Genomic DNA, 17,261 nt, shown 5'->3' on the forward strand with positions numbered 1-17,261 from the left:
CAGACCTCAGAGCCGCTGGACTGACCCACACGTCGGCAGGTGGAGCGCTGCTGGGATTCCCCCAGACAGAACCATTCACCTGCGTTTGAATGGAAGACGGTGCTGACTCAGACCCACAAAGGTCCACTTCAGACACCTCAGACACCCTTATTCTGGTGGACAAGCAGCACAAATCAACTTTCATTTCAAATATTTACCCGAAACAGGCAGCAGTGGAGCCGGTCTCCCCCTCTGTCGCCCCCATGTGGACAAACTGGTTTCCTGCAATTGACCCCCTCTGTCCCAGTATAACGAGTCTTTGACCCCCTCTGTCCCAGTATAACCAGTCTTTGACCCCCTCTGTCCCAGTATAACCAGTCCTGGACCCCCTCTGTCCCAGTATAACCAGTCTTTGACCCCCTCTGTCCCAGTATAACCAGTCCTGGACCCCCTCTGTCCCAGTATAACCAGTCTTTGACCCCCTCTGTCCCAGTATATCCAGTCCATTTCACCCTCTGTCCCAGTATAACCAGTCTTTGACACCCTCTGTCCCAGTATAACCAGTCATTGACCCTCTGTCCCAGTATAACCAGTCCTGGACCCCCTCTGTCCCAGTATAACCAGTCTTTGACCCTCTCTGTCCCAGTATAACCAGTCATTGACCCTCTGTCCCAGTATATCCAGTCCATTTCACCCTCTGTCCCAGTATAACCAGTCATTGACCCTCTGTCCCAGTATAACCAGTTAATGTATCCCACCTTTTCGGCAGGTTACTTCAGATGAAGATAATCGCACCATTTCCGGGCTAGAGTGCGACGCGGCCCCGCCCCCTTCTCCTCTCATTGGTCAGCCTCTGCTGCACCTGTTTGAACTACCCACCAATCACACACGTCGGATGTGTGCGCACCAAGATGGCGGCTCCCGCGGGGCCATGTCCGCATCATCGCGTTCACAAGGCAGATACGTTTCATATCAAGTGTTCTTAAAGTTATGAGCAAGAACAACCGTGCGGAACCGAACCGGAGTGTGTAGGAGCCGAAAACAGCGTCTGTCCTCGCTGTCTGCTGCGGGCGGGACCAGGCCAAAAGTTCCTGTGATCGTAACTATGGCCACAGAGAACCGGATCAATTTTTGGAGGAGAAAGGCAAAGCTTCCCGGAAGGTCGGTTCGCTTAAACAGTTGTGTCTTATTCTGAGTTAAGCTAAGTCACAAAGGTGTAATTACGAGTGTTGTCGAGAGCAGAAGTGTCTCTATAAACTTGTACAAACAGCAGCTTTTTGTTGTTTTTTATCGTTTTGAGCGAATGTTTATAAAGGCTCCAGCCGTCCGGCTTCTTCTTCGGTGGTGTCAGAAGGTGATTAGCTACCAACAAGACCGCGAGGAAGAGAGCGTTAAAGGGGTGGTTTGGCCGGTCGGCAGTAAAGAAATGTTAAAAAGAAATCTAACACTCTTTAGTTTTCCTCCGTGTGTGTGTGTGTGTGTGTCTGTGTGTCTGTGTGTGTGTCTGTGTCTGTGTGTGTGTGTGTGTGTGTGTGTGTGTGTGTGTGTGTGTCTGTGTGTGTGGCATTAGATACCCCTTTCCCTCGTAAATACACTGTCAATTTCGACAAATGTTTAAGTTTAGTTTTTTTCTACTTACGAGAATTACCAACAATGGAACATTTCATGCATGATTTTATGTTCACAATTTAATTTAATCTTTGGTTGTAACATTAGAAGAAATGTATTATTTTAACTCAACCTTATTTCTACAGTGTTCAAATCCAGATTGCCATCCGGCACATTGCAGCAGAATGCTAGTGGAATTTGATTTTGTTTTATTTGCAACAATTTTCCAGGAACAAAGGGCAGATTGGGGCCGGGATACTCTCAGCCTGTAGTGTTGCTCAAAGCTCAGACTCTGAGGGTATTTCTCTGTTTGTCACACTCGCTCATGCTGTACATGAGGGTGGAGTCTGGAACCCAAACCTGTGTTTGAACAGGAGCAGTTGGAGAAGCAGTAAGCGAGTAAAACAAGTGTGACGCTGGTAAACAGCAGTTGGATCAGCAGGACGAGCAGTTCTCACATTTAGGCTAATGTCGTTTAGCTGCAGGCTGCAAATGGTGGCGATGAAGGGTTAAAACAATCAACTTGGTTAATGTTGCAACCTCCTTCCATCTAATTTCTCCCTTAAATAAAGATATGGTTTCTTATATATCTTAATTTGTGTCGTTCTTCTCTGTCGCTCTGCAGGTATCACAAAGACACAAAGACCAAGTTGAACAATCTCAAGACTAAAAAAGCTTCCAGTTTCCACGAGTTTGCACACAGCACCAGTGATGCTTGGGACATAGGTGAGGAGGAGGATGAAGAGTCCCTCAGAAGCCCCGCCCCTTCCGCCACACCACCAGACCTGTCCATGCAGACTAAGGTAATGGAAATGCTGGCAACATTGAATCATTGGATGTGAAATAAAGAGTTTCCACTTATTTGTGCAGAATCATCGCTGTGACACTGAGACGTCCTGCAGGCCGGAACCCCCCAGCTCTGATAGTCGTCACTTCCAGGAGGAGAACAAAGAGCTACAGCACCTAAACAGAAAGGTTATCCGGTCTACAAGTGACACCCAGGTCAGCTCGTCCTCGGGTACGTGTGTCAGTCGGAGCTCATCACAGAGCCAATGCTGAAGCTAGCTCCTGCCAGCTGAAGCTAGCTGACGCGTCCCCGTGCAGATACCTTCACTTACGTAGCCTCTCCTCACTCGTTTGGCTCTAAACTCATTGAACCAGACCAGAGTTGGCTGCAGAATTTCATCTGCGTAGGAAACGCGTTTAGTTTACTGGTATGCAGAAGCTTCATGAGCCCCTGAGGGTGTTGATGACTCCACTGGTCTCAGGTCCGTTTCTCTTCAAAGTATGTTCTGACCCTAAGAACAACTTCTTCTGTGTCCAGTTCATTGCACAATGCAGAAGCAGAGTGCTCTTCCAGTTCGTCCCCTCATCCCACTGGTCGCTCGTATCTCGGACCAAAATGCTTCAGGCGCTCTTCCCATGACTGTACGAGAGAAAAGTCGTCTGGACAAATTCAAGCTGTTGCTGGCCAGTCCCAGCACTGACCTGGGTGAGCCAGTCTGTCCTCTTTACAGCAGTCTTCTGCCCGGCTCGCCGCTGTCTGCGGATTGGTTAGTAAAGAAGTTGGTTAGTTAGTAAGTAAAGTTCTCAGTTTGGCCAGTTCCACACAGATGAACACACACATGAGCCGTGAGTTCCTGGACATTCAGACGTTAGCCCTGTGTTGCAGACGCTGCGTCAGAGTTTAGTTGCTAACTTTAGCTCTCGTGTTCCCCGTCTGTGATGCTGACAGAAGAGCTGCGGAAGCACAGCTGGTCTGGAATACCGCGAGAAGTCCGACCGACCACATGGAGGCTCCTCTCAGTCAGTCACCATCGTCTACATCCTCATCCATACGTCAGGTCCAACTCAGGAAATGTTAACCTCCCCCCTCTGGCAGGGTTACCTGCCGGCCAACAGGGGGCGCCGAGAGCTGGTCCTCCAGCGCAAGAGGGACGAATACTTCGCGTTCATAGAGCAGTACTACCAGTCCAGGACCGAGGAGCACCACAGAGACACCTACAGACAGGTGAGGGGGCGAGGACAGAAGGGTGAGGGGGCGAGGACAGGTGGGTGAGGGGGCGAGGACAGAAGAGTGAGGGGGCGAGGACAGAAGAGTGAGGGGGCGAGGACAGAAGGGTGAGGGGGCGAGGACAGGTGGGTGAGGGGGCGAGGACAGGTGGGTGGGAGGGGGCGAGGACAGGTGGGTGAGCGGACGAGGACAGAAGGGTGAGGGGGCGAGGACAGGTGGGTGAGGGGGCGAGGACAGAAGGGTGAGGGGGCGAGGACAGAAGAGTGAGGGGGCGAGGACAGGTGGGTGAGGGGCCGAGGACAGGTGGGTGATTTTCATTGATCGGTGATTCTCCTGCTCCTTCTAGATTCACATCGACATTCCAAGAACCAATCCACTAATCCCGTTATTCCAGCAACCCACAGTCCAAGAGGTGAGGATGACTGGTTATACTGGGACAGAGGGGGAAAGACTGGTTATACTGGGGGGCAGAGGGGGTAATAGACTGGTTTTACTGGGACAGAGGGGGCCAGTGACTGGTTCTACTGGGACAGAGGGGGTAATAGACTGGTTATACTGGGACAGAGGGGGTAATAGACTGGTTATACTGGGACAGAGAGGGTAATAGACTGGTTATACTGGGACAGAGGGGGTAATAGACTGGTTATACTGGGACAGAGGTGGTAATAGACTGGTTATACTGGGGCAGAGGGGGTAATAGACTGGTTATACTGGGACAGAGGGGGTAATAGACTGGTTATACTGGGACAGAGGGGGTAATAGACTGGTTATACTGGGACAGAGGGGGTAATAGACTGTTATACTGGGACAGAGGGGGTAATAGACTGGTTATACTGGGACAGAGGGGGTCAGCGTCCCAAATGAAAGCGGGATGTTCTGTCTCCAGGTGTTTGAGCGAATCCTCTTCATCTGGGCGATCCGCCACCCCGCCAGCGGCTACGTCCAGGGCATCAACGATCTGGTCACGCCGTTCTTTGTGGTGTTCCTGTCGGAGTTTGTCAGTAAGTGTGTGTTGTCGGCCCGTTGCCCCTGACGCGCGGCTTCAGGCGTCTGTTCTGATTCCAGTGGAGGACGTGGAGAACTTCGAGATGTCGGCGCTGCCGCTCCAGACCCAGAGGAACATCGAGGCGGACAGTTTCTGGTGCATGAGCAAACTGTTGGATGGCATCCAGGTGGGAACGCAGGCACACCCGTGTACTTCTATCTTTGTGAGGACCTCACAGTCCTCCCCAGCTCCTTGCCCTAACATCACAACTTGACCCTTGACCCCGACCCCTGACCTCAACCTAAACCGAACCTTAATCCCAAGTCTGCACCTTCAGACACACCTTTGAAGTAGTGAGGACCAGACAAAATATCCTCACTTTGCTCGTAGAACACACGCGCGTGCACACCCACGTGCACACCCACGTGCACACCCACGTGCACACCCGCCCCCAGGGTCATAATGTGCTCGTTCTTTGACGCCAAGTCTTGTTTCAGGACAACTACACGTTTGCTCAGCCTGGAATCCAGAACAAAGTGAAAGCTCTGGAGGAGCTGGTCAGCAGGATGGACGGTCAGTCGTCCGTCCAGGCCCATCCGGTCTGGACCTGGACGGTCAGTCGTCCGTCCAGGTCCAGACCGGATGGGCCCACGTCTTTCAGCTGATGAAATCTGCTGTTTCCTGTGTGTGTTGCTGTCGCTCACCCTGCGTGTGTGTTGCGTGGTCTCCAGAGGACGTCCACGCTCACCTGGTGAGGTGTGAGGTGGAGTACCTGCAGTTCGCCTTCAGGTGGATGAACAACCTGCTGATGAGGGAGCTGCCGCTGCGCTGCACCATCCGCCTGTGGGACACCTACCAGGTAGGGCGCCGCCTCCTCGGGCCGATGGAGCACAGGTCCTGGACGCAGCGTGATTCTTGCTTGTGTGTTCTTCAGGCTGAAGCTGAGGGCTTCTCACACTTTCACCTGTTCGTCTGTGCTGCGTTCCTCCTGGAGTGGCGCAAACAGATCCTGTCCATGAGCGATTTCCAGGTACCATCGTTGTGTTCCAGGCATCATATCAACCCAATAGCTTCTGCTCAGCGTGAAGACGTCTTTCTCTTGCTGCTCAGGGGCTTCTGATGCTGCTGCAGAACCTTCCCACAATCCACTGGGGCAATGAGGAGGTGGGCCTCCTCCTGGCTGAGGCCTACAGACTGAAGTACATGTTTGCAGATGCCCCGAGCCACTACAAGAGGTAGAGCTGTGGCATCAGAACCAAAGCGCCCGAGGGTGAACCTGCGGCAGCTCTGCCGATCCAGGCGTCATGTGACCTGCCTGAGGGCACCTGGGGGTCACTGCCCAACACAAAACAGACACTTCCTGTGGAGGTGAAGGAGGAAGTCAGCCATGTTGGATTGAATGTTGGCTGTGTGAGTATGAAGAGACGGTGTTTACGGAGGAGAAGAGCGTCTCTCTGTGGGTCCACTCGTCTGACACCTTCACCCGTCTGTCTATCTAACGTGTCTTCAGTTCATCTGTGGACAGACGGGTGAACACAACTGTTCCAACATGTCTCTTCTGTGGACGTTCTAATTCACCATTTGGAGTCGGAGGAACGTCAGTGTCTCTGCACTAGAGACGCCTTTTATGCTCTCATCTTATACGGGCGAGGCCTTCGTTGGTCTTTAAACTGTTCTTGATCACGTTGTGGAACTGTTGTCCTTAAAAGTGTGTGTGAAAGTTCAGATTTCCAGCCGTGGATGCATTTCCTGTCACACTGACGGGTTTCATTTCATAGATTAAAGAAAGATGTGTTGAAGTTCCTGACAGGGTCACATGACCTTTTGTGAGAAGAAGGAAAGATCTGCTAGAGAGGAGCGTTCAGACCACGGGAATGAAAGGCAGAACTGTTCAGAACGCCGTGCGAAACGGGCTCACAACCCTAACATTCTTCCATAACCTCTTTCTGCATATTTCCTTTTTAGAACTAAATGAAGGTTCAACTATTGCAGAGATGATCTCAGTTCTTCTGAGCAAGATCCCCTGCTCCATATATTAGGTTTTACTTTATATTTGTGAGAGATGTCACACTCCTGAGGTTTTGTGTGTTTTAACAGATGACCTTTAGCTTTAATCCGGATGACTTGTGCTTCTCTTTCAGCCATAAACATGCCAACTGTTTGAGTTAATATTTGACACTCGTGTCGGTAGACAGTATAAAGTATTTCTGTCTGAACAAGTCATCTTTAACAACCATTTATGTGAAAATGAGCGGAAAAGAAATGTTTGTTTACGTCATGAAAATTAAGCCTTTTCATTTACCAATTTCTGCGCAAGGTTACAGAGGTCTGTGATGCGGCGGAAGTGACGCAGGGAGCTGTAACCTTCCACCAAACTAAGTTTTACTTTTGCAGAAGAATTCGTGTTTTGGTCTTGACCAAACTCAACATTGAAGCAGCACCAGCAGGGATTTTAACCCGCTCACAGCACTTTTCCTGATAAGACAGTTTTAGTCGCGCTTTAGGGACGGACTTTTACGGAGTTTGATAAAGATGGACTGAAATGTGTTAGCGCTGCTAGCATCGCGCTAGCAGGTAGCAAACACGCATTTGGTCGCCGCAGGTAGGTTGTATTCCGATTTCCCGATATCCCCCAAAGAACCCCGATATGCTTGATATTGTTCGTCTGTTGCCGTCATATTAACCGAGTTGGCTACTGGCGTTTGTTGGTGAAAGAGAGGAATAAGCTAACGCGAAACACGCTTCCTCTTCCTGCTCAGGTCTTCAGCAACGTTTCATCGGTGATGTTAAATGTGTGATCAGCGCTTTCAGCCTCTATCACCACATTATAAGTGTATTTGTCAGTATAAGCTCGTTGGATCCAAGTCTTATATGGGTGGATCTGCGGCGATGGAGCACTTCAATAGTTCTATTTCTCTGCCCATTTGTATTCTTCTAAAATGTAGCTTCATTTGTCCTCATCTAAAGCTGGAGACGTGTGAATGATGGATGGAGTCAGTTGGAGTTCTTCAAGGGCTCCAGAGTCATTCAGCCGGACCCGGACCTCTGCAGACACTCTGTCCAAGCTGGCCCACTTCATCGCACAAGCTGAAACCAAATCACAAATCCAGAAACCGCAGCAGCCGCCATCCCCCCTGAGCACCTGCGTGTGTCAGGAGTGTGGTAAAGGTTTTGCTTACGTCACTGACCTGTTGCACCACCAGGAGCTGAAACACACCCTCCCCAAACCCCACCGGTGTCCTCTGTGTGGCCAGGAGTTCTCCCTCCGCTCGTCCCTGCAGTTACACACCTGTGGTCGCGGCGCTGCTCCCTGCCAGTTCTGCCACAGGGAGTCTCACCCAGGTCTGTGTCCTGCTCGTGTCACCTCCGATTCCAAAGGACCGCAGGACAAGTTGCCTCACCTTCAGCCCCACCTCCTGGATGGCAGTCCATATGCATGTGCGCCGTGTGGGCGGGGCTTCAGCCAGAAACAGGCTCTGCTGCACCACCAACAGGCCGGCTGCAGCGAACCTCCATCACCGTCCGCTGAGTCCAGTGGCCTCCCAGACGATTCTCCACCAGCATCTGAAGTAGGCGCGACCAGACCTTATTCTTCAGACGTGCCCGGATCGAGCAGAACTGTCCACACTTGCTGGTTGTGTTCAAAGAGCTTTCACACCAAAACGGGACTGCAGCGCCATCAGCAGCACAGCCACATGGAAGAGGCGGAACCCCCCAGGGCAGAAGGTTCTGGTAGAGGATCACTACCTGATAAGAAGCTCCTGAACTGTCGCTCCTGTGACATGGTCTTCAGGAGTACCTCTAAGCTTTACCTGCATCGCAAAGAGAAGCACCGCAGGGAGAAAAATGTGAGACGAGACCCCACACCAGTGATAAAGAAACGGCGAAGGGGCGGGAAATATCCATGTCAGATCTGCGGGAAAGTTCTTGTCCATCATCTGTCGCTTAGAGCTCATTATAGACAACACACGACTCTGGCTTCTACGCACCCACCCAACCCCAAGTCAACAGAACTCGCACCAAATAAGCTGAAACTGAAGAAGATGGGGGAAAGCGCTGCTCCACAGGTCCCCAGGAAGCTTCGAGTGGACCCACAACACTGCAGACAAGTGCCTGAGGAGGAGGAGGCTGACGGAGAGTTCCCCTGCCCCTCCTGTGCAGAGATCTTCTCCCTGCACTCTGAGCTGAAGCAGCACGTGGAGCTGCACCAGTCGTCGGTGGCGAGGACGTGCTGCAGCGTCTGCTACACTCAGATGGACTCGCCGCGGTGGCGGAGCTCCAAGCGCCAGAGGTTCTACCACTGCATGCCCTGTCAGCAGGCTTTCGCAGCACTCCCCATGTTTCTGGAACACTGTCAGGAGCACCTCCGGGTTCGGGTGGAGGAGGACTCCCTGGCAGAGGGGGGCGCTCTTCCGCACAGCAAAGCCTGAACCGAGCCTCCGATCCGCTGTATTAACCCTTTGATGTTTCTGCTGGATCAGTGTGGATTACGATTGTAAATTAAGAACCGTGTCTGGAAACATCGGCCCTGCGAGTTCTTGATTCTGGTTTTCCTTATGAAAGTCTTAATAATCCCGGTAAAGATTGTGGTTTTGTTTTTGTTTTTTTAACTTCAGTGAGGGAAGAATTTAACTTGCAACTGTGACCTGCAACCTTTTCACACAGCAACAGTCTTTGTTTGTTTGATTAAAAGCTTGAATTATATTTGATTCTGCCAAAGTATCAAATGTATGATTTAACTCCTTGCTCCTCAAAGTCTCGATGCTGGATCCCACCAACCTCCACGTCCCAGCATCAGACAGGAGGACTCGAAGAGTCTTGTGGGATGTTCCAGCACTCGTGCCTGATCTGGTTTATCTGGTGACACTGGAGGGCTGAAGCTTGGAGGCTGCCATGTTGCTGCCGGTCTGCTCGGTAGCAGTCAGGTTATTTCTATGCAAACGGCTTCATGTTCTGCTGGAAGAACTGGAACGATCATAAACTTTTCCAAAACATTTCATCTGCTGTGAATGTACTTTTTGGTTTTCTGGTAAGTTTGTGTTTCATAGATCATTAAAATGACATGAGTTGTCTGTTTTTCTGTACAAAACTTGAATGTAAATAGTGTTCCTTTGTTCCTTAGCATCATGGACAATAAGGAAACATAATTTGAAAAGCTTTATTTTATTTGAACAAAATTTGCCATGATAGTAAATAGTAATTGATTGTAAAGAAAAACACTGAGAATTTTGTTTTCCATAATGTTATGCAAGCGTTGAAAGAGGCTCCATACATTAAACGTTACATTTACTGCGATCTAAATGATGTATACTGCTAAATATCGATTAAGATGTGAATAATCTTGTACTTATTTGTCTTGTTCTTCTCTTTTGTCTGAGCAGTCTTTTCCGCCCATGTGCAGTTGTCCGCCTGGCCACGGGCGGCGCTGCGCGGACCAGTTACACGTGATAGTGACGTCATTTCCGTTCTCTGCGCACGCTGGTCTTCCGCGGTCTTCGAGACGTGAGCGATTGATTTTTGTCTGAGTAAAACAGCAAAATGAGTAAAGCACATCCTCCTGAGCTGAAGAAGTGAGTTTTTCCCCTTTATTTAGAAAATGTGGTTTGGATCCTAAAACCTAACATTCGACGCAAAGAGCTTTTAAAACCAGCCGAGCGCCGCTGAAAATAAGCTAACGCTAGCTCGCTGTTTCCACCAGTCTGGCCCGTCCATTGTGTGTAATTGTGCCTTTTATCTTTACAGGTTCATGGACAAGAAGCTTTCATGTGAGTGGAATTTAGTTTCATGTCCGCTGTTGCGTTTAGAACATTACGTGTGTTCAGATGTGTAATGTTATCAGGCATCGAGAACAACCCGGACAATCGCGCTATAACGTACATCGGTCGGTGAAATATACAGACATTAAACCAAAGTAACCGACAGTATCCATGGTGTCGCTTCGCTGCAGTGAAGCTGAATGGAGGCAGACACGTTCAGGGAATCCTGCGTGGATTTGATCCCTTCATGAATCTGGTGGTGGACGAGACTCTGGAAATGGGTCCCGGAGGACAACAGAGCAGCATCGGCATGGTGGTCAGTACCACGGTCCCCAAATAACGAGCTGTTCTGGCCTTCAATAACGTAATAACTCCGTATTGTTTGGGGTTGTTTTTCAGGTGATCAGAGGAAACAGCATCATCATGTTGGAGGCCCTGGAGAGAGTATGAAGACTCAGAATGAGCCACTTCATTCACATCTGTCTTTCTTTTGAAGTGTAACCCGTCAGATTTCCGGTCACGTCTGTTTTGTTTGGACATTTTTTGATTTGTGAATAAATCCCTTTTTTAAAAAAAAAAAAAATGTCTAAAGGGTCTAGTGTTTATTTCAGATTTGTTAAGATTGAGAATCTATGGTTATCTATGTTACATGTTGGTTAATTGTATAGTTTTTGGGCGGTAAAGATTTAGCATAAAAAGTGCAACATTTTTCACCAATTCGTGGGGAAACGGCCTGCGTCCAGCTGTAGTACCGGCGGGGGGCGATGGGGGCGCTGTCTGGAAGCGGAACTTTAATTTGGACGTCACGCGTTTCCGTGTTTGACGCTATGTGGAGAGCAGCCATGGCGGAGGAGGTCGGCAACGCGCTGAAGTCGGTGATGGAGCGGATAAACCAAGCGGCTGCTCGCCGACAGAAGGTAAGCGGGCTCCGGGAGCCGCCAGGCCCGCGCGGCCCCGCGCGCGGCGCGGCGCGCGGCGCTGTTGCGTGACCGGGACGAAGAGCTCAACCTTTGGACCTGAGCAGCAGGAGGGCTGCAGGGCTACCTGGACCTGCATGACATGGTGGGTTCCTGGGGCGACAGTCAGGGCAGGACCGTTTCCAGATCGTCGGCATGGCAACCGAGCTCCTGAGCGCAGAGTTTAGGGTCTCAAGTGATGAAATAAGGGATTTCAGATGGTGGGCGTGGTTTAAAGGCTGTCCGCTAACATTCGCGTCTCATCGGTGGTTCTGGAGCTCGTTGTGGGTTCGTGCACGTGTGAAGATCTGGGTCCGGGCGGTTCTGACCAGCTGCGCATGCGTCTGGGTCACTGGTCCAGTTCACCCATCACCACTGTTGTCCTCACACCGTCAAAAGCTCCTCTGGTGGTTCCTGCTGTTCTGGTCCCGACGGTGCTTCCAGCATCATGTCTGCTGGATCACAACCACCTTTCTATCAGTCAGAGTTTGGAAGTTCCGTAGAACCTGTTCAGAACTTGCTCATTCTCCTCCAGGGATGTCTTTCATTTTAGTCCTGGAGCTTTTAACGGGTACTTAGGGCAGGATGAGGGGTTCTGGATGGTTCTAGCTCGCTTCTCTCCATGTTCCCTGATGTTTATCCTCCAGTTTTCTCACTGTGGAGGTTCTGTTCCACGTGGCTGCTGCTCTTCATCTCAATGTTCAGGAGCAAACCTCAGGAGCTCAGCTGGCTGATCAGAGTGGGGAGTGTTGGCCGGGACGCGGCCCACACGGGGCTGCGGTACAGATCCAGTTGAGCCTCCTCGTTTGCTGCTTAATCAGCTGTGTATCGGACCAGGCAGGTTCAGGTGGTTCAGGGATTTTCTTTGATCTTCAGGCGCTGCCGGCTGTGTTGCCGCGCCTTGTTGCCGTCAGCAAGACCAAACCTCCAGACATGGTGGTGGAGGCCTACAGGCAGGGGCAGCGCAACTTTGGGGAGAACTATGTGAGTACCTGTTCGCAGAACTTTAGATAGAAATGGCCCCGGCTCTGACCCGCTGACCCGCTCATCCATCTGCTGTGCAGGTGAACGAACTGCTGGAGAAAGCTTCAGATCCTCTGGTAGGTGCACACATCAAATGGAGCTGATTTCTTCCACTGACGGTTTTCATAACTCCAGATTTTAGGCTCATGTCCAGAAATCAAGTGGCATTTTATCGGCCACCTCCAGAAGAACAACGTCAACAAGCTTCTGGGTGAGCGAAGGTCACCTCTGTCCTCCAGAACGTCTGAAAGTCCTGACTGTTGCTCCACCTTCCAGGCGTTCCCAACCTCCACCTGGTGGAAACTGTGGATTCTGTGAAACTGGCTGATAAGGTCAACAGCTCGTGGCAACGGATCAGAGGAGCCAGCCCACAGAGGTTAAAGGTCATGGTGCAGGTCAACACCAGCGGGGAGCAGAGTAAGCACGGCCTCCCTCCAGAGGAAACGGTGAACGCGGTGAAGCACATCCTGTCGGAGTGCTCCGCCCTTCACTTCTCAGGACTCATGACCATCGGTCGCTACGGTTACGACCTCAGCCTTGGCCCCAACCCAGATTTCCAGGTAGAGAAGACACGTGTGTGTGTGTGTGTGTGTGTGTGTGTGTGTGCGTGTGTGTGCGTGTCCTCAGGCGTAAGGTTCTGCTGCGTTTATTCTTTTGGGTCTGACCCGTGTCCCCCTGACAGATGCTGCTCGGTCGCAGACAGGAAGTGTGCGACACTCTGAAGATTCCCCAGGAGGAGGTGGAACTGAGTATGGGCATGTCCACAGACTTTGAACACGCGGTGAGTTTCAGTATTTATCAAGATGAACGTGTGGATGTGACCCAGCTGTCCAACGGTGGCTCCTTAAGCGGGTGATTGCTCATAAAGACGTTTATATTTCTATCCTCTTCCTCTCTTGGTTTTATCAGGTAAACGTTCCCGTTGATTTCTTTGACAGACGTGTCACATTCCTAATGTCAGAATCAAGAATAGAAATTCACCTCTTTGATGGATCTTGAGAGAAAGTCAGAACTTTGATCTCCTCTCACCCGTAGATCGAGGTGGGAGCCACCAGTGTCCGAGTTGGGAGCATCATATTTGGAAACAGGGAATATCCAAACAGTGCAGCCAACACTCCTAATCCCAGTCCAGCTCCCAGTCCAGAAAAAACATCCAAGATGGTGTCAGAAGAGGCAGCCAAGAAGATGCAGCACCTGTCTGTATCTGGACACTGAGAAGCTCCGCCCCTCCTCGCCAGCGTGGAGGTGATCCATCAGATTAGTGTTGTGTTCAGAAATCTCCCTTCGTCAGTGTTGTGAGGCTCTAACGAGCTTCTGCTGTCACTAATCGCTCCTGTACAGATCAATCAGGCAATAATCCGCTCGTCTTTTCTATCTCCCCGGCCTGAAATGTGAATAATTCCTCCATGTTTTTGATGACGTCAACTGTTGGGTGAATAAATTGGGATCCCTTTAAGAGCCGACTCGGCCGTCGGTGTGCTGCGGTTTGTGTTCCACCTGTGTCAAATGTGCCTTTCTGACAGATTTCGGTGTTGGAAGCTGCGGCGGTGGACAGCGGCGTCCCCAGTGAGCCCGTTTACCCGACTACAACAGTCCCATTATCAGATTACGCAACCAATCACTTCGATCATCTTAGATCCAGAATCTGCATTTCTGCTCCCGCGTTAATCTGATTTGAGTCTTTTCGGCGGCTCTCCGGTCCCGTTGGACACGTGTGTCCTCAACATTTAGTTTCCACGGAGACAAAAGAGTCTTTATTCCACAAAAATGAAGAGAAACCCAATGAACTTTAACAGATGACAGATTCAACACTTCAGAGCATCAATGTTGGATTGAGACTAATTTCTAGCTTTTGTCACCTTTTGAAAACTGCTACAGTTTAACTTATTAGTTGTAACTTCATATTTACACTCAGATTTGATGTCACTCATCTGTAAATTTAATAAATGCTCAATAATTATCATTTGAAGTGTAACTTAAAACGTGTCAACATTAATTATCAGATGAATTTACAAGTGAAATGTGAACGTGTGACCTGCTGAAACCGGGAAAGGACTGAAAACCCACATCCATGAAAAGGAGACCAACCACAGGAAGAGGTCGACCTCTTGACCTCAGCGTGGAGGCAGGAATCTTCTAATGAGGAATACACACCCTTCGCTACCGTCGTCCACGCGGTCACGAGGACGCCCGCCCAATGCTGCCGTCAGACCCTGAAGGAAGCGATTGGGCGAGCGGGCGGCGCCTCCAGCTCCAGAGGACGACGGCAGCTTCCCGTACGACCAGGAACAACGTTGCCAAGAAAAACAAACAAGAATGTACATTTCTGGCAGTTTCAGATAATAGACAGCGCCGTATCTGTCCAACACGGCGGTGACTCAGTTTCCATGGCGATACATCCACACTTTACCCTGGACCGTCCACATTCATTCAAGTGAATCCCTAATAATGTTGCTAAATGCTAACATTGAGCCTAAACCAGTTTCTTGGCCTCAAAGAAGCTCTTGAGATGCTTCATCTGCCAAATGCCGGTGAGGATGAGGATGAGCGTCTGAGCGATGGACCACCACAGGACGCGCTGGTTGGTGCTCTCGCTCGTCATGCGGAAACGCTCCTCTCGATACTGCAGACAGAAGAACGAGTCAGGACAGGAATTAAGACTCAGAGATCATCTGTGTTCTCACGGACCCTCTGATAGTTCTGCTCCTTCTGGATCTGCTCCACCTGGTCCAGCAGCTGTCGCACTCGCAGCTGCAGCTCGGTCAGCTTGTCCTTAGCTGCGATCTCAGGGTAGTTGTTGGTGTGTTCTCCCACCTGAATGTCCAGATGGACTCTCTAGAACATCAAGAGACCTGAGCCGTTAGTGTGACAGGACAAGCAGGCATATATATCCCACAGCTCCAGAAGACAACCTGGTCTCTCACTCCCTTTACTCATTAAACACGTCTGCAGGTCACATGATCACCGCCTGGGCCACAGCCACCATGTCTATCATTTCCCCAACACGCTCAGTATAATCGGTGCCTTGTGACACCAGCAGAACCTCCATCCATACCAGTTTCCCTCCTGCAAACAGCGCCATCTTGGTGGAGTTGGAGTGAAGACAGATCTGATGTTCTCCAGGAGTGTGAGAGGTGAAGGTGAAGCGCCCGTCGGAGCCGTACTGACGAGACAAGATGATCTGTCCCAGGTGAAAAACACAAGTCTTTAGCTTTCATCCTGCTTCACGTGAAGCATCAACTCATCAGCTAAAACCTTCGTGTCTGGATCTTTGATCTCAACGTGCATCCCGAGACCTGGGGTGGAAGGCAGGAAGGAACCCGTGTGCTTGTCCCACAGCTGAGTCCTGTACTTCCCTGTCAGACAGGTGAAAGACACAGGTGAGGGGGAAGGTTGTGCTCATAGAAGAGCTTAATGTCATCCCAGTAAGTGGAGGCTTCGGTCTTCCAGGATGGACACATGATGAAGGGAACACAAGCCTACCTGAACGTACTACGTTGCCCTACTCCTGAAATTAGTGATCTTGTTGTAACAAAAACCAAATGAGCGTTATTACAGCTAACTCAAATGTGTTTAACTTTTATCAAGAAACGGTTGATGAGGAGCGTAAGAAGCTCATTTTAACGTTATGATAACAGATAGCCCTTTCACTCTTTTAGCAGCCAATCTTCTCTTTAACAATCACGTAACTTACTAAATACAAGGTCTTAGTTTAATCCAGCTGCTATTTAGCTAGCATGTTAGCTCACCGATAACCATGGTTTCATCTGGGATTTCTTCAATGAAACATTTCTTCTCTGTCTCTCCTATGTGGAAATACAGAGCAAGACTGGGAGACAGCAGAGCTAACAGCAGTCCGACCGAGACCGAGACCGAACCCGAACCCGAACCCGAGACCGAGACCATCCTGACAAGAAGCTGTGGGCCCGCAATTCCGGAAGTGAAGACGAATGCGGCTTCTTTTTTCTTCTTCGCTTTCTTTTTTCTTCTTCTTCTTCGTCTGTTTCTGCTCCTTCTAGCATGGGCACGATGTGCCTCATTTCCGCCCCCTGGTGGTATATTCTACTCATTACAACATAGTAACAAAATCTGGTATTTATTGATCGTATTCATTGGAAACAATATCCAAATAAGGTAAAAATGAAAATGAGATCATACAGAATTTACTCTTAAAAAATAGCAACCCCCCCCGCCAATGAATCGCCAAAAGACCCAAGGCTGGCTAAATCGAGAGAGTGGCTTTGGGAATTGTATGATTACTTTTTGTTATTCCGTTTATTATTATATTTTTGGGAGTTGGAGACGTCTACGTCCGTTAGTTTGTCTGGACGATCGTGTTTTGGGGATTTCCTTTTTCACGTGGACATTTATACCCCGCGTTTGGTTTGTCAGGCAGTGACTATACAGGAAGAAAAATTCATGTTTTTTTATGGGACCAAAACTTTATTTAATGGTATTTATTAAGCTTGAATCGCTTATACAGACGTCATTCAGCATTGGTCAGATTAACCACAGAGAATCTTTAGTGAGTGAAAAACGCTTTCATCCAGCGTGACTCCATCGCTTCATATGAGCCCTCATTGGCCCAGTACTCCCAGTAAACCCAGTAAACCCATTACATCCGTCCATTCTCACCAATCCGCTCATCCTCGCCCCTTCACGGTCTCATTTTCCTCAACGCAACTTTACGGAGCCAGTTTACGGTCATTGGGTTCAGATGTTAGACGCATTATTTAAGATAAGATTCTATCGTTTCAAAAGGAAAAAGATTAATTTGGGGAGGAAAATACCAATCTTTGTTTAAAAGTTTCCGATGTCTAAAAGAAAGTATTTAAATTAGAGAATATTTGCTGCTTGGCTAGATTTATGAGTTGTGCTTCTGTTTGAAAGTAGGATCTTTACATTTCTAAATGTTGTATTATCTGGTAAGATTCCGGCTG

The 17,261-nt window shown here is 49.6% G+C and overlaps 5 protein-coding genes across 9 annotated transcripts; 4 read left to right on the forward strand and 1 right to left on the reverse strand.

Annotated features, from left to right (window-relative positions):
* Window positions 1-853: 853 nt before the first annotated feature.
* Window positions 854-6,390, forward strand: tbc1d22b (TBC1 domain family, member 22B). Of its 5 annotated transcripts, none has more exons than XM_057041644.1 (13): window positions 854-1,140; window positions 2,213-2,390; window positions 2,458-2,605; window positions 2,912-3,079; window positions 3,323-3,393; window positions 3,470-3,598; window positions 3,948-4,013; window positions 4,488-4,602; window positions 4,667-4,773; window positions 5,084-5,170; window positions 5,218-5,445; window positions 5,521-5,616; window positions 5,697-6,390. In XM_057041644.1, the coding sequence occupies exons 1-13, from the start codon at window positions 1,085-1,087 to the stop codon at window positions 5,823-5,825; spliced, it is 1,578 nt and encodes a 525-aa protein (XP_056897624.1). In that variant the 5' UTR covers window positions 854-1,084; the 3' UTR covers window positions 5,826-6,390. The 5 variants fall into 5 exon arrangements, 4 of the variants coding, with proteins under 4 accessions (XP_056897624.1, XP_056897626.1, XP_056897627.1 ...); XM_057041646.1 differs by having other exon boundaries at window positions 5,084-5,159; window positions 5,318-5,445; XR_008951843.1 differs by lacking the exon at window positions 5,697-6,390 and having other exon boundaries at window positions 4,648-4,773.
* A 278-nt stretch (window positions 6,391-6,668) lies between these two features.
* Window positions 6,669-9,295, forward strand: si:ch211-148l7.4 (uncharacterized protein LOC563603 homolog). Its single transcript, XM_057041650.1, has 2 exons — window positions 6,669-7,188; window positions 7,554-9,295. Exon 2 carries the CDS (start codon window positions 7,568-7,570, stop codon window positions 9,014-9,016), a length of 1,449 nt encoding a protein of 482 aa, XP_056897630.1. The 5' UTR covers window positions 6,669-7,188; window positions 7,554-7,567; the 3' UTR covers window positions 9,017-9,295.
* A 178-nt stretch (window positions 9,296-9,473) lies between these two features.
* snrpg (small nuclear ribonucleoprotein polypeptide G) lies at window positions 9,474-10,925 on the forward strand. Its single transcript, XM_057041655.1, has 5 exons — window positions 9,474-9,615; window positions 9,968-10,156; window positions 10,329-10,351; window positions 10,534-10,658; window positions 10,742-10,925. Exons 2-5 carry the CDS (start codon window positions 10,125-10,127, stop codon window positions 10,790-10,792), a joined length of 231 nt encoding a protein of 76 aa, XP_056897635.1. The 5' UTR covers window positions 9,474-9,615; window positions 9,968-10,124; the 3' UTR covers window positions 10,793-10,925.
* Window positions 10,926-11,154: 229 nt separating this feature from the next.
* On the forward strand, window positions 11,155-14,303 carry plpbp (pyridoxal phosphate binding protein). Its single transcript, XM_057041652.1, has 8 exons — window positions 11,155-11,259; window positions 12,175-12,282; window positions 12,363-12,398; window positions 12,457-12,532; window positions 12,598-12,881; window positions 13,004-13,102; window positions 13,357-13,566; window positions 13,845-14,303. The coding sequence occupies exons 1-7, from the start codon at window positions 11,170-11,172 to the stop codon at window positions 13,534-13,536; spliced, it is 873 nt and encodes a 290-aa protein (XP_056897632.1). The 5' UTR covers window positions 11,155-11,169; the 3' UTR covers window positions 13,537-13,566; window positions 13,845-14,303.
* On the reverse strand, window positions 14,048-16,305 carry tmed4 (transmembrane p24 trafficking protein 4). The gene is made up of 5 exons (XM_057041654.1): window positions 16,071-16,305; window positions 15,577-15,677; window positions 15,377-15,502; window positions 15,010-15,156; window positions 14,048-14,944 (listed from the first exon to the last, which is right to left on the reverse strand). Exons 1-5 carry the CDS (start codon window positions 16,225-16,227, stop codon window positions 14,795-14,797), a joined length of 681 nt encoding a protein of 226 aa, XP_056897634.1. The 5' UTR covers window positions 16,228-16,305; the 3' UTR covers window positions 14,048-14,794.
* Window positions 16,306-17,261: the final 956 nt, after the last annotated feature.

Source organism: Takifugu flavidus, chromosome 8 (genome assembly GCF_003711565.1).
Source record: "Takifugu flavidus isolate HTHZ2018 chromosome 8, ASM371156v2, whole genome shotgun sequence".
Taxonomy (NCBI): domain Eukaryota; kingdom Metazoa; phylum Chordata; class Actinopteri; order Tetraodontiformes; family Tetraodontidae; genus Takifugu; species Takifugu flavidus.